The sequence below is a fragment of the Amphiura filiformis genome, chromosome 12 (assembly GCF_039555335.1).
Source record: "Amphiura filiformis chromosome 12, Afil_fr2py, whole genome shotgun sequence".
Lineage (NCBI taxonomy): Eukaryota > Metazoa > Echinodermata > Ophiuroidea > Amphilepidida > Amphiuridae > Amphiura > Amphiura filiformis.
Window position 1 is genome coordinate 292,042 of NC_092639.1, and position 16,809 is coordinate 308,850.

At 38.2% G+C, this 16,809-nt stretch overlaps 2 protein-coding genes across 2 annotated transcripts in view; both read right to left on the minus strand.

Annotated features, from left to right (window-relative positions):
- The window catches only part of LOC140165612 (ubiquitin-conjugating enzyme E2 T-like), a 264,610-nt gene that overhangs the window by 78,664 nt on the left and 169,137 nt on the right, over nucleotides 1-16,809 (minus strand). The window lies entirely within an intron of this gene.
- LOC140165604 (methenyltetrahydrofolate synthase domain-containing protein-like) lies at nucleotides 905-16,679 on the minus strand. The gene is given in 7 exon segments (XM_072188888.1): nucleotides 905-2,988; nucleotides 2,991-3,182; nucleotides 4,748-4,838; nucleotides 9,613-9,726; nucleotides 10,428-10,541; nucleotides 12,196-12,299; nucleotides 16,524-16,679. Coding segments are annotated over 7 exon segments (1,035 nt in total). The 5' UTR covers nucleotides 16,552-16,679; the 3' UTR covers nucleotides 905-2,596.

The window sequence follows — 16,809 nt, forward strand, 5'->3', positions numbered from 1 at the left end:
AAACAGCTGTAAAGTGGGCTGGCGGTCAATTTTGTTTTATTTCGTGTTTAGAAAATATATCATAAGCTTTAAAATGAAAAATCATTTGACTCCAAACGATACCCAGAAGTAAAAAACAACGGGGTTAAGTGCAAAAAAAACAAAAAAGTGACTAGGCCTATATCTCATTAACCGATGATCCTACAGATATGCGACCACTGACTTTTCTGTTCCTTTTTGACATATGGCACGACTCTCTAAGATATTTGGTTAAAAATTTTAAAAAGCGACTATATCTTATTGACCAATGATCCTACAGATATGCGACCACTGACTTTTTTTGTTCCTTATGACTAAGGGAAAAGTTTGACATATCTCACGACTCTGTAGGAAATGATGTACATCATCATCATCATACATCATCATTTTATTTTCATACAAATCGACCCCGGAAATCGACATACAAAATATATATAAAAGACCCAACATTTGAATGAGGAGATGCTCAAAAGGCCTGAAGCGAGCACCCCTTACACTGCCTTAAGTTACAACATACAATTACACAAAGCTAACAAATAAAAGAAAGAGGAGAAGAACATGCAAAGAAAGAAGCAATATAAATATTTATAACATTTCATATCTAGACATTCCACAGTTCACAGAAGAAATTGATAGTTGGGGTGGAGATGGGTGGGGATGGGTGAGGTCATTAAATAAAGCCTAAATATTAGATGTAATTTTTTATTAGACTTTTCTTTATTTGTAACTTAAACTGGTTTACTGATTTTGCCATCTTTATATATTTATCAGTAATATTCCATTTCCTAGGACCGGCAGCTTACCGGAAGCCCGTGTTGTGAGGGCCACAATAACTCTTGACTACGTGCCCGCCACGTACAGATACTGTGACGCTGACTTTTTTGTTCTTTATGACCTGAGGAAAAGTTCGACATATCACACGACTCTTTAGGATATTTGGTTTAAAAGATAGAGGGTTAAGTGCACAAAGTACAACGAATTGGTTTGTGACCGAATGCAAGACATCAAGGCATCTAAATATACAGATTTGGTGTAAGAACAACGGTTATGGAGAAAATCACGAAATAGTTAAATTTGGCCAACTTTTTTCGTGAGGCCTACATCAATATACAGGGTTCGAATTAGCATGTGGGCGAATTGGTTTGGGGCTGAATTGACGAATAGTATTGATATCGATATTGATATTTTTACCCACGTGATATTTCGATATGATGATTCGAATTGTCACGTGATCGTCAAACCTGTACTAAAGGTGTCAGTTCTGCAGGAACTGACACAAAAAACCTACAACATATTACTGTAAAAGTAGAAATTTTCGCGAGGTTTTTATTTTCGCGAATTTCGCAAGTGGACATAAAATCGCGAAAATAAAAACTCGCGAAAATAACCTTTTGCATTAGGTTTCTATTGTATCAATATCAAAACCGCGAAATATAATTCTCGCACAATTGACAAAATCGCGAAAATATCTTCTCACGAAAATATTGACTTTTACAGTATACCTAGCAGATAAGTGTGAAAACAAGATACAAAAAATTACTGATACATGTGATCATTGGTGGCACCGTATTAAGGGGTAAATTGCAAAAATCGCACAATTTTCTGTCCCAAATAGTGAACCAAAATGACATTATTTAGTAACTGTTAAAAAGTACCCGGGGTAGTGTCTCAGAAATGGTTCTCGTTTGTGAATCTTGAGCCAAACAGGGGCCTACAAACATTTTGAGAAAAACTGTCAAATGTTTTGACCGAGACAGTTGAGAGGGTGGCATGTGGAGGGCAAAGGCCAAGTTTGGGTGGCAAATCCCCCCAGTTTGTAATTAAGGTGGCCCCACAACAAAGGCTTGCAAATAACAAAGGTTTGTAAATACAAATAATAAGCAAATGAAATCATTAATTAGTAATTCATAATTATGCAAATAAAATGACACAAAACTATAGAGTACACGAGGCCACCAGATCCTGTCACCATCCACGTTTGAAGTTGATTAGTTATTGCATTTCAACTACATACAAAGTCAGCAAGAGTGGATTAATGAAAATTGATGCAAAATATGCAAATAAGATCATTAAATTACTACTCCTTAATTTCTTAAAGATATAAGCCCCTGATATGTGATTGGTTAATTACATGATCTAATCATCTGAGTAATCAATTAGTAATGTTAAGCTTAATCCCCTTCAGCCATACTAACTACTACCATATCTTTGATTGGCTCAAAACCACTCAATACAAGATATCAACATCTTTGTAACCAATCAAAATAGTTCTTACAGCCTGGGTTCCCATGGTTTATAACTAGCTATTTATTCACATTATGATTTTCATGAGCAATTTCCACATGTACAGATTTACCCAGAAATGACATTCCATTCATTTTATCTAATACATTTTGAACTTTCTCCGTTGCAGCCAAAGTCAGAAACGCAAAGCCTCTTCCTCCATGCCATGTCACATACCTAACCTCCACCCCAGCCTCACATATCGCCTCTTTAAAATCTTTCACACGCAAGCCTCTAGGTAAGCCCCCAACAAACACTCGATTACTCGCAACAGGTTTATCTGATATGAGTGATTTTAAAGCAGAAGATTTCTGGGCTGATTTTTGAGAATAAATCCCCTTGAGGGTGCTTTATCATTGAAACCTGATTTTGATTTATTCTCTCTGCTTGTTTTAGTATCAGAGTTTCTTTTTGAGTGTGTTGCCGTTTTATTGTTCTGTCTTTGCTCCTTATGCTGTTCATCTTTAACATCTGACATTCTACCTTTCACTTGTTGTACTTGACCTTTCACCTCTTGACCTTCACAGCCATCTATTTCATCCTTGAGTCTAACATCTTTGCCAGCTTTTTCTTCACGATATCTCAAAGTTTTTAAAATTGGTATCTGTTTAAATTTTTCTCTTGTTAGTCTCTGCCACAGAATCCCAGATGGCGCTTCAAAGCGGTTTTGTTTATTGTCGCATGATGAATTATGCGAGTTGGTGTAAGAATGTAATCCACCATTAGATCATGAGGACCCATCAGATGTGCTGGGATGTCATCAATGACCTGGCAGTCATGGACTGTTGTTATGATAACAGTATCTATGGAAACAGCTCCCATGGTAACCATCATGGCATATTCCATATCAGCAAATCCTTCTCCCTTACCAATCCGATAGCCTGCATGAAAATAACGAAATGGTGGAAAATAAAGAAATAAGTGTGAAATGTTGACAATTCCAACCCAAAAGATCGAATTTGAATGATATTTTAACAAGTTTTATCACAAAAGTATCAGACTTTTTGAACCCCTCCCCCTAACAGAAGGACTTTTGTTTATAGGACATTATCAAGTTGAACTTTTGGTTTGTTTCCTAACTCCATCCTTTTTGTACATGAATAAAGCAGTTCACATGCATCTTTTTGTGACAAATTTGCTGTTAAACACGGACTACTTGAGAGGAATAATTCTGACATTGCCAAGGGGCCATTCAAGTGTACACATGCATCACCAGAAAAAAAAGAAAAGGGTTTTTATGTTGTATACACCCAAATGTATAAGGAATACACCCAAATCTATTGAACATACACCCAGATGTCTCAGAGGTACACAACCAAATGTCTTATGAATGCACCCTATATTGATAAATACATGGAGTGTTTGGACTCAAATATTGAGAAACATAAAGCTGACACACAAGAAGAAATGGTGTAGGTTCTATATATAAACAGTCTATAATATCGAATTGATTAATTCGAATTAAACAATTCATCGAGTGGCCATGGGCAGCGCCATTAGACATGTTACAAGACTACCAAGTGACAGGTGATGGACCGTACCCACACAATTGAATAGGCACTTTTTGATAATTTTCATCAAGGTTACTCAAAACTTACATAGCTAATTTATTATACATCAGGGGTCTCTGCCTTTTTAATATGTTATGAAAAACTTAATTTTAAAAATATCTACCGACGGAAATAAAAATCCATCAGCGGATAGTCTTGTTATGCTCTCACAAACTTAGAAAAAAATCTGAAAAATCCAAAATTTTGGTCTAAAACATGCCCAAGGTTACTGCTGTCCCATTCAAAAGTACAGGAAGACCACCTACAGCGTTGAGGTCAACTTTCTAGACTTCCTGTCTACTGGCAGTAATGGCTACTACCCAGTGCTAACATCAATGAATTGTTTAATTGGAATTAATCAATTCGATATTATAGACTGATAAAGGAGAATCCAAAATAACTGAAACAAACTTTAAAATAATTGCATTTCATACTTTCATTTCAAAAATGTCAAAACAATTGCTTACTATCAGAGCAGCAAATTTCCAATTCAATAGGGAGATAAACATAATTTACCAGAGTTATTTTGTGCTGTCATAGTGTAAACAAAATCTCTAAAATAACCTAAACAAAATATTTTAATATTACCTGCTTTTAACCTACTTAAATAAAAGTCGGTAATGGGGATACGCATCCTGCACAACAGCACAAGGGCATATAAACAAAATGTGGGACAATTAATTGCTTGGTATAAAAGATAACTAATATAATCTATAGAAAAGAATCAAAATATTTAATTTCTTGACTATGGACCCATGTTTTGCCAGTCTATTCTCAACTCATAAAAAGTAAACCTGTACAAAGTAATAGGAGTGTCATATGCTGTAGTGAGGTGATGCATCATGTTGCAAAGGATTCTGGGAAGGGTTAGATATCATCTCTGTTTCTATACAAACCTTGTGAAGATACAGCTACAGAGCCAATGATAACAAGGTCAACAGACACAGGGTCATCCAAACCAACAGGTACACTGAACTCTCTTACTCCCTGTGAAAATAAGGAAGAAATACTTTCAATTGGATGAGTACAGTGAGTTGTCCTTCATCTGAGGAAATATCAGAAGAAATATGAAGCCTGCATTATGTGTGGTGAATTGTTTTACCTGCTTGGAACCATATAATGATTGAACAAAGTAAATAGCTCAAAATTATCTTACTACCGTTGGTTCCTGACTGTGTTGTATACAATGTAAGGATGATTTAAATATATGCACACACAAAAATTGAAACCCAGAATGCTCAATCCAGGGAAATTTCAGGAGTTGGAGGGAAATTTTGGAATTTGGAGGGATATTTTGCTTCCCCATTAGAAATACTTAAAAAATTATGAAAAATGGGCTGTTCTAGTTAAAATCCATATGTACATCCCTATGGAAGACATGACCTTCCACACAGGGAGTGTGACTTTCAAATGGTGTTACCTGAATAAGAGACTCCATTTGAAATCTACAACCTCTGTGTGGGAGATTAATGCGCAGAGCAAGAGGACTAGTAGTAGACTAGTAGTAAAAATTTACTTATTCTGGGAAACTCAATTCATCAGTGATATATAAACACAGCCAAAATAAAAAGTCTCCACTAGTTCTATCCCCGTTTAATCAGAGTCTGATGAGTTTATGGCAAAATAATTCATATAATAATATGTGTGGGAGATTAATGCGCAGAGCAAGAGGACTAGTAGTAGACTAGTAGTAAAAATTTACTTATTCTGGGAAACTCAATTCATCAGTGATATATAAACACAGCCAAAATAAAAAGTCTCCACTAGTTCTATCCCCGTTTAATCAGAGTCTGATGAGTTTATGGCAAAATAATTCATATAATAATTTTCTATACACTTTCCCTCGCAGGTTGATACCAAATTTGATATCAAAAGTTTAATCATCATGAGCACAGGAACAGTTGGTTGGAAATTCGTGCAATTTTAAAAATGACATAGGGAATTATATCACGTAGCAGAGCTAGCGTGAGTGCCAAGAATTATGTCGCCTGAATAGGCCGGCAGGTTAAAGGTTTACCCATGCATGTCAAAATGCAAATCAAACTAGACATAGCTGTGGTCTAAGACCACAAACACAGCCGAGGGGTGACCCCTTAATGACCTTCGACCCAAAAATATATTAACCCTCCATAGACATTGGCAAATGTCAATGCGTGTGTGCATTCAGCATCACACTGCTATGTTATTTGTGGCAGAAGAGGTATTTTGAAGGTTTCTCATCTCGGACCGGATGTGACCCCTTAATGACCTTTGACCCCAAATAAAAAAGTACCACTTAAATATAAACACAATTCATTTGTGAACTTACCATCAATGTGCTGTTCTTCTTGGCTAATAAATTTTTTTGGTATTTCGTTTTATACTGGTAGTGACCCCTTAATGACCTTTGACCCCAAATAAAAAATACCACATATACATTGGGTAAACACAACGCATGATAGTTCCCAATTTCGCAAAAAAGGGGTTATTTTTAACCATGTTCGCAAACATTTTATGTTCGTGATGTTTAAAAAAATAGGGTTGTTTTTTATGATGGTGTATACGTACTCGATATCAAAAAACATGGTAGGCCTGTATTTTGGTGAATCCAGAATATAGGCCTACTAATAGTCGTATTTTGACCATGCATCTGATCGTATGCTTTGTATTCTTTATACTTGGGCAAGGTCCCCATACCGAAAATAGAACTCGTATCACTCTGCATTTAGTAGGCCTACGTGTTTAATATTAATATACAATATTCATCAGACGTCTTGAGGTACATCTGTATGTAATAATGTAAGAGATATATGATGAATATTAATTGGTATCGTGATTCCCATTGTCTTAGGAATCATGATACTAATTATCAATTAATTACCTTATCCAAAATAATTATGAATTCATAAGCTTGTTAGGTGGCATCAACACCTGGGTGTACATGTACCCAATCATGATAACCAGTAAGTGTCAACCACTTACATCATCATCATAATGATCACTTAAGTATCTTTAAGCGCAGTCCAAACGCACCATCATGATATCTCATGTTATGATCTCTCAAGGGTTCAGTAGTACCAAAAACACCTTTAGAAATTAGGCCCAGTTAAGGGGATACTTATGTTTACAAATAAATACTTCAAGAGATCTGGTTAAGTTAATGAGATGGTAATGATAGATCTTTAGAAAGTGAATTTGGACCCACCCAGGGGTTGAGGGCTGCCTTAGCAAGATTAGGTATTTTTCTAGGCACTCTTCTTTATGATCTCGTCGTGAGAAGACATCCGAAAGCCTACTCTACTAACATTAGATGAAGTGAAGAAAACATTAAAATTATATTCTACCAAAATATCTTGTGTGTCTAACTCGCGTTTCTATAAAAAGTGTTATAGCAAAGGACCCACGCACGTTGGAGCAGAATGATGACTACAACAAAAACAGACACAGCAAAAGTAATCTTCGAATAATTATACAATGCACGGTGTAAATTGGACATCGCCTCAAAATGACCTTTTACATTTTGCTTCAGTGGTAAACGCTTAGGATGGCCCTCTTTAATTAAATGGTATGAAGATGTTTTACGCAATTTATATGTTTTAGCGATGAAGAGCCCAGTGAAGAGGCGGCGATAAAGGGGTCCCGGGAAAGGAGTTAATCACCGTAACCTTCCGAGCATGATGTGTAACCCGTGAAATAGTTCTATTTAAAAGAAAACAATGAGCTAAATTTTTAAAATTTATACGGATCTGAGTTAATTATTTACTTGATGCAACATAAACATTTATTAGGTAATTGGTCAATACTATCGAAAGAACCTTTGAAGAAGTATTTTGAAGGTATTCGGTCAGACATCGAAAGTGACCCCTTAATGACCTTTGACTCCGCCGAAAAAAAAAATACCACGTGTACACTAGGTGAGATCAATTAATTCATGTGTGAATATACCGTCAGTGTGCTATGTTAATCTTGGCTGATAAAAATTTTTGAAGATATTTTGTTTTATACAGGAAGTGACCCCTTAATAACCTTTGACCCCAAATAAAAAAAATACCACATATACATCGGGTAAACAATTCACGTGTGAACATACCATCACACTCCTATGTTTTTCTTAGCTAATAAAATTTTTTGAAGATATTTCGATTTATACCGAAGTGACCCCTTAATGACCTTTGACCCCAAATCTGTGTACACCCCATAGACACTGGGTAATAACAATGCATGTGTGCAAGTGGCGTCACTGTCCTACATAATTTGTGGGAGAAGATGCATTTTGAGCTGAAATCACTTTTTTGACCCCTATGACCCCTGCGTGACCTTTGACCCCACAATTTTCATGTGACATGTAGGGGCATGGTCAATGATGGTTGTGACCAAGTTAGGTCAAAATCGGTACAAGCATGTCAGTGCTAGAGCAAATGTAAAGGTTGACAGAAGAAAGGTAGACGATCTCGTAAGAAACAAAACACAGCTCTCGGCTGTGTAATAAAAGCCCTCGACCATTGCGCGCTACCACGTGTAGGCTTGTCGGCTGCTATGCCGTGCATACATGTCGAATTTGAAGGATAGAAGTCTTTTAATTAAAATGACCTCTAAATGACCTTTGATCCCAATTATTTTTACACCACATAGACACTGGCTATAGCCAATATATATGCACCAGGCACATATCCCTGCGCCGTGTAATTTGAGAAAAGAAGCATTTTGAAGGTATTCGGTCAGACATCGAAAGTGACCCCTTAATGACCTTTGACCCCGCCGAAAAAAATACCACGTGTACACTAGGTGAGATCAATTCATGTGTGAATATATACCGTCAGTGTGCTATGTTAATCTTGGCTGATAAAAATTTTTGAAGATATTTTGTTTTATACAGGAAGTGACCCCTTAATAACCTTTGACCCCAAATAAAAAAATACCACATATACATTGGGTAACCACAATTCATGTGTGAACATACCATCACACTCCTATGTTTTTCTTAGCTAATAAAATTTTTTGAAGATATTTCGATTTATACCGGAAGTGACCCCTTAATGACCTTTGACCCCAAATCTGTGTACACCCCATAGCCACTGGGTAATAATGCATGTGTGCAAGTGGCGTCACTGTCCTACGTAATTTGTGGGAGAAGATGCATTTTGAGCTGAAATCACTTTTTGACCCCTATGACCCCTGCGTGACCTTTGACCCCACAATTTTCATGTGACATGTAGTGGCATAGTCAATGATGTTGGTGACCAAGTTAGGTCAAAATCGGTACAAGCATGTCAGTGCTAGAGCAAATGTAAAGGTTGACAGAAGAAAGGTAGACGATCTCGTAAGAAACAAAACACAGCTCTCGGCTGTGTAATACCCCGCTCTTTCAATTGTGCGCAGGCAAGTGTACAATGATTCCTGTACGGGTTGCTTCAGGCCACATAATAAGCTGATACCATGCATTGGATTTTGCGTGGTCAATTCGTAATTTGTCATTTTAAAAATTGCACGAATTTCCAAACAACGGCTCCTATGCTCACAATGATTAAACTTTTGATATCAAATTTGGTATCAACCTTTGAAGGAAAGTGTATAGAAAATTATTATATAAATTATTTTGCCATAAACTTAGCAGACTCTGATTAAATGGGGATGGAACTAGTGGAGACTTTTTATTTTGGCTGTGTTTATATGTCGCCCATGAGCCCCTGGTAAGAAACAACATAATACATCATCATATCTGCATGTAGAATACATATTGTTATGGTAAAAAATATCAACAAATCAGCTATCTAATACATACCTGGGATGTTGCACATTTTCGTAGTTGTTCTTTTGTTGGATTTGTGGGCGGCACAATGCGATTGAATAAACCAGTGCGAAGGCGTGGTGTAGGCACAAGCAGAGTTTTACGAGCCTGAAATATAAATTATGAGAATGAGATTATTACGAAATAGCTAACTTAACACTTTGTTCAACTCGTAATAGGTGAAAATTGTACAACTTTTGTTATGGCACACATTAATCAAGTCCCAACTTTATGCTTGTGTTAAGTCACAAAGGTGTACATGGGTCAGGTAATATACAACACACACTTTGTATGGGCACTGAGGGTGTGCCCAACTGGATATATACCATTCTATATCAGTCCACAATGTTATAAGTCCTGCCCATTACAAGCTAATCCTTGTATAGTTATGAATAATTTCTCTGGCAATGGGTTACAATGATTTTTGATGTGTGTTTGATTGTTTTATTTATTGCTGTTGTTTCAATTCAGAGATTTAGGTCAGGTGATTAGTATTTCTGTAAAAAGTAAGTTTAAACTTTCATTATAAATTTAGGTAAATGGTATTAATTAACTAATGTATGACATGGATTATATTAGGGTGAGGGGGCATTGTAGGGCATGGGGGGGTAAAGTGAATTTCAGGGGGGGGGAATCAACCAATTTTGCCCAAAATTTGCAAAAAGGGGAAATTTGTGTAATTTTAGGGGCCAGTTTTGCCTTGAAAGTGGAGGTTGAAACAGGGGAGGGCAAGAAAAATACTTGGGGGAAAATGCCCCCCACCCCCTCTGGTAGCGCGCCGCCACTGAGGGAACTTGCTACAAACCTACCTCAAGAGTAAGAAACCTAGCATGTTCTTGTGGTTTATCAGGGTTGATTTTTACAGTCCTTGCCTTGTTAAATGCATTTACTTCTTTCAGTTTTTCTGCAGCAGCAGCAGCTCCCTGTAAAATTCAAGCAAATCTTGTCTTGATTGATAAATCTTAGACATTGGTGATCGAAGAACATCTAAAAGGGCCTTCCATTTCGGAGAGAGGATCACTTCAATATTGGAGGTGGTGCATATATGTTGGGCTGTTGTAGCGTTGCTGTCATCCAAAGGCACCATTTTTTGTTGATAAAAAATCACAGACCCCTATATCTCCTTGGATATGTCACCCAAAGCAGGCCTTGTCTTTTGAAAATTGCTGGCGAGTGACAAATCACTCTCCTAAAAACTTGTCAGGTGAGCAGTAGGCGAGTGATTTTAATCACTTTTATATTATTATTACACCAATGTAGGCGAGTGATAAAAAGCTCTCCTTAGCTTCATTTTAGGCGAGTGATGGTGAGTGATCGCTCTCGCTCGCCTCAAAAGACAAGGCCTGACAAAGGCCAACATGAATGGCAACTTCCATTCAGCACTGCTTTTATAACATGGTTTTACATAACAAAGCCATTTTCTCTAGGTTTGACTCTGGAATTCTGTGGGGCTGTTCTTGACTTGTGATGTTCTCACCCGATGGCCCCATAAATTAGGTCCAAGTGCATGTTTCATCCAAAGCCCCCATTTATTTACACATTTGTCTCACCTAAAGCCCTTGAAACTTATTTTCTGTTTTCTGTCACATTTTTTTCAGCTCATGAGGCAACTTTATCATTATTCATTATTTTGGTGAATTCCATTTCTCACAAAAATGAACCCCTTTGGCACCACTTCTATGGTCTATATTGTATGTGCTGGAAAGACCAATATTTGGACCACGCAGCTCCAAAATACCCCTGAATTTGACCAAAACAGAGCACTGGCAGATCATTGATAATGATGTTAGCTCTAATAGACTCCCAAATTGCCCATTGCTCTCATTTGTTTTTAAAGGTCATTTTCACCCAGGCTGAGAAAGCAAAGAAAGACCCTTGATTGTGACAGTTTCCCCAAATTACCAATATGCCATTAGGTCCCAAAGTCTCATTATTTCCAGTTTTGCAGGAACATACCCTCAAACAATTATGATGTGCCCTACCCCAGGGGTGCGAATATCTTCATTATATTAAAGTTTAGATAAACCCCTTACCTTAGAACTATAAAACCCTTCGATTTGTGCTATCAGAAGGAAAAGAAGATAAAGAGAGCAGATGAACAAAGAAGTTACTTGGTACCACCAAAGAGTCAAACTTTGGACTCCTTGCATGCCAGGATGAAGATCACTGACCTGTAGCCACAGGGGTCTCGCTGGCCCAGCCAATGAATCCATGGGATATATGACTTAGGCTGATTGCATCATGGGATCAGGTGGAATGCATGCATGCAGAGTGGTTTTCCTAGTGAGCTTTATTGAGTTTCAGTCGGGTTGGGGTATTCTGTGATGCACAGGTCATGGGAATCAGTCACATAGCGTCATAGGGCACAACAGGCACACACCCCCTGCCCCAATTGATTTCAAAAGTTTAGAAAATCACATACAAAAATTGCCGAAAAATGGCTTGTGCCCCAATCAGCCCTCATCAGCCCATCATTGTCAATGCCCCCATAGGATATCTTACAATATATACCACTCACTGTTGGGAGCTAGTACACCCAAATGTGCGGTGTTGTGATAAGTTTTATAAATTTCTTACCTTAAAGTTGGGTATTCTGTGATGCACAGGTCTTGGGAAGTTTGCCAAGTTATGTTTTTCTAGATGATCCCAAATTTTCTGTCTTATACTGGCTTTGCTGATGCCTAATAGACACAAAAACATAACATCTGAAACATAGGTCATGTCTTCCATGTAAGGATCAAATTTGAAGGTAAATAGGTCAAATATTGCAAGAAAATCTACTCACTAGACCGCTGGCGATTTCGCAGAAAAAAGGTATGCCAGGTGAATTTAAATTTGCCATCAAACTGCATCATTTTATATAGATCAAATTAAAGTTCTTGAGTAAAGAAAGCCAAAACTGAAAACCTTTTTGTCATAGCACTTTCCGTGGCAAAGTTACATCTTTTCAAAGATCGACTTTCATCAAAAAGATTCTGCTAGCAAAATTCCCCAAAACAGCATTACCCAGGTGTTTCTAGATCTTAGTCTCATGATGATAGCAGCGTTTTTTAATGGAACTGCTATCAAAATCCCTCTAAAATTCCATGTGTGAGTGTCTCGATCACCATAAAAAAATCATATATTTGGGTCAAGTGAAGTATTAAAAACATATTTATGTCTACAGGTTTCCTTTAGTACAAGGAACTTATACGATGTCCTCATTCACAAACTGATACTATCTGTCCATCGTATAACTGTTACCGTACGGCAGCGTGTTGAAGGAATATTACACAGTCAAGAATAGGCTCCATCATATTTTAATTGGGATCCCTCAGTCTCCCAATTCATCAAAACACCAAAAGCGATGCACATATACTTACTTAAGACTGTCTTTTATCATATTACGCACACAAAGTTTTGTCAACTTGTCTAGAAAGGTCAAATTTTGCCGCATTTAATCGCTGTGCAATCCTATGAAAGTCCAACATCACATCGTTATCGGCGATCGTGATTTTTTTACTGAAGTTTGGCTGAGTGCACTACCATCATACACGTGACACAGCTAAAATAACTGATCGGGAATCAGTGATCATTAAAACGTCAACCGTTTCAAAATACGCAATGACAGTAAACTTATTGGCGAGCGGTCCGAATTTTGCGCCACAAGTTTATGTGGTGAACTACCCATATCAAAAAAATAAGGTAGCGGGTGCCTACCCGGTGCTGATCCGCAAGGTATCCGATACCTTGTGGATGTCATTTTAAAGACATCCGATGGCACCCGCTAGCAGATTAGTTTTCGGATGCCTCAAAGTCAGAGTTGGGAGCTACCGGGTAGGTATCCGGTGCCTTAACAAGTTATCCAAAAAGGCACCCGCTAACTTAGTCAATAAAAGGGAGGCATCCCAAAGGGCACCGCTAACTTAGTCAAGAAAAAGGAGGCATCCGAAAGGTATCCACTAACTTAGTCAATAAAAGGAGGCATCCAAAAGGTATCCACTAACTTAGTCAATAAAAGGAGGCATCCAAAAGGTATCCACTAAGGTCACATGATCACCAACTGCCATTTCAAATTTGCTGTTGGATTCATGCAACAAGCTGTTCTCTTGATGGTGCTGTTTTGGTCTCTTCACACAAATCATTCATTCTTTATGGAGAATTTTATACTACAGATGACTACAATGACTATATATATGCACATGTAGATGCACAGGTAAATTAAAGACTTGCAGAGTTGCATTTCAAGCAGTAAATGTTATAAGCTTATCAACTGCTTGTACATAATGTGTGCAAAGGCTGCTGAATTTTGCAGTATGCACTTGCAAGTATCCAAAATTAGTTTTCTGTGATAACCTTGCTTCAGTAGCCACTGCAAATTGGATTCATATCATTGGCAATTACTGATACATGTCTAAAAGGTTGGAGATCGGAGGTATAATTGTACAATGCCGCAAAGTATAGCATGTGGTGTACCGGGGGCACATCAAAAATTTTGGTGGGTATGCTCCCGAATTTTGAGGTGGTGGGTCTTTGGGAGCTGACGGCGGACCGGTAAAAGGGGTATTTCGGAGCTGCGAACCGGGCTGTGAACAAGTAAAATGGGGTCTTTTGGAGCTGCGAAAAGTCAAAATCAAGGGTATTTCTTGGCTTTTTGGTTGAAAATCGCTTGAAAAACAAGAAATATGAGGAATAAGCAATTTTTGGGTCTTTTAGAGCTGAAATTATCAAAATCAAGGGTCTTTCAGAGCTTTATTTTGGTCAAATAATAGGGGGTCTTTCGGAGCTGCGAAACCCAAAAAGGGGGGGGTCTTTCCGGGGGAGCATACCCATATGGTCATTTGTGTTGAGTGCCCCCCCCCCCGGGTGGTGTACCTCTGGGCCCGGGTTGGCACTTATAGGAGTCTGAAACCTTTAAAACAAAATTGTCCAGGCCTAATTGGATTTTAGTTTTGCATTTACTTTGTGTTATCATGTCATTATGTAGGCCTACAATTTATGCTTGGGACTCAAAATCATTTAGTGTTCAGGAATTCATTGTGTTTTACAGATTTTGTGTTAAAGTAAATTCCAATGTACCGTACGTATTACAGTAAAAACTGCACCGCGATAATGAAGCTCACATGATTCGCCGGTTTGTTGTATCCATGTTATACTCAATCAATGTATTGCCTCATTTACATGAACTTCCACAAGAATGTTGCCTAAGGGGCTGTGCAATAATTATGAGCCCTCAGCCCCTGGGGGAGGGTAAAATTGTGGGGGGCCAAGAAATTTTTGGCGAGCCGAAAGGGGGGGACAAGCAATTTTTTGCCATCCGGGGGGGGGGGAAAAGCGCTTAAATATGCAAATTTTCCTGCTCGCAACATGTATCTAGACCATTTAAGGTTTGTAAATTGGGATCACAAAATTTGGCATGCACGGGGGTGGTGGGTGGCAACTGAATTTTTAGTGGACCGAGAGGGGGGGCAAGCGATTTTTGGCGAGCCGTTCGGGGCTCGTAATTATTGCACAGCCCTAAATATATGCCGACCAAGTACGGTTTATTGAAAACCAATGATGCCAATTGAAATGTGCCAAATGACATCGGGTACTTATCCGTGGTCTCCAAAAAGCCATCGGATAGTTATCCGTAAGCGTACACTAACGGTTCTCAAAAGTTTTCCACAAAAGGCACCGAAAGGCACCGGTACTTATCCCATTGCTATTCACAATACCGTGGAGGCACCCGATAGGCACCCGGTACTTATCCGGTACTTACCAGATGGCTATTCACAATACCATGTAGGCACCCGATAGGCACCCGATACTTATCTGGTACTTACCCGATGGCTATTCACAAGTGACCAGATACCATGGAGGCATCCACTAAAAGGTATCGGGTGCTTACCCGGTATCTACCTAATTTGCATGTCATTTCAGCCGGTGCTTACCCGGTGAGTAGCGGATAGGTATCCGCAAAGTTGTGTTTTTTCGATATGGGTAGCTTCCTTGACCGACCTGTCCTTGAAAATAATTGAAATTTCTATGTAAATAAATTATGTATTTGTCTTTGGTCCCCGGTCTAGGCGAATTTCGCTGACTAGCAAATGTGTTAACTAAGGTTTGCCTGGCATACCTACCCTATGCCAATGTAATAGTGAAAACCAATAACAGTGACTATATAGATAGGTTTGATGGCAAATTTGAATTCATGGGTTCATGCATACTATTCAGTCTATTGTGATTAACAAACAATTATAAAATGAATGATCATCATGACAACAATTTATGCGGCATGAATTTCTGCATGTTGTTGTTGTGTTTATAATATTAATAATTATAGTACCGGGTAATACTGTAAGTGTAATTGTTTCATGATCATAACCCGGTGGGTTCAGTCTTCACTGACAATGTGTATGCATGATGGTTCCAATTAGGGGTACTTTTCAAGAAATGTCCGCGGAATTTTCGAGGACAAAATTGTTCGCGATTGTCCAAATTAGGGGTGTTTTGGAGCAAAATTGTCCTTGAAATGAAAAATAGGGTGTATTTCTAGGACTTTCGTCTGCGTTTTACTGCTACAGTTTTCGTTATTGTCCTCATTTCCCCATGAAATAGGGGGAAAATTCAAAAGCGTCCTTGAAATGGTAAAAATAGGGGTATTTATTTTGGAAAAATGTCCTTGATTCCTCGTGATAAGGGGGTGAAATAAAAATGCGTCCTCAAAATGATAAAAATAGGGAGGTATTTGGGGGCAAATTTTCCTTGATTTCGCGCAAAATAGGGGTAAAATTGCTGCAAATGTCCTCGATTCCCCGTGAAATAGGGGTCATCATTTTCAAATCCTGGAACGGTCATACGTCCTACCTTTAAATACAAACTGAACCCACCGGGGATCATAAATGATAAATTCATGTGTACGCATTGTACGTACTTAAGCTTACCTAAATCACTTTGCTCGCTATCACCCATATCAATACTGGCAATGATGATCTAGACTGACAAATTCTATAATTATTACAATCTCAAGGAAAATTAACTTGAAAAAAATGTAGAAGCTGAGTTTAGGATGTGGCAAATTTACTTCCCGCATGTCTCCCATTCATATATTATCACTTCAGTCAGGGTGCAAAGTTCAAACTACGCGGTAAAGTCCCGTTAAGTGTTGACCTTTATTACAGAAGTGGATGAGAATAAATGTCACGAAAATTAGCGACAGCTGTCTCCAAA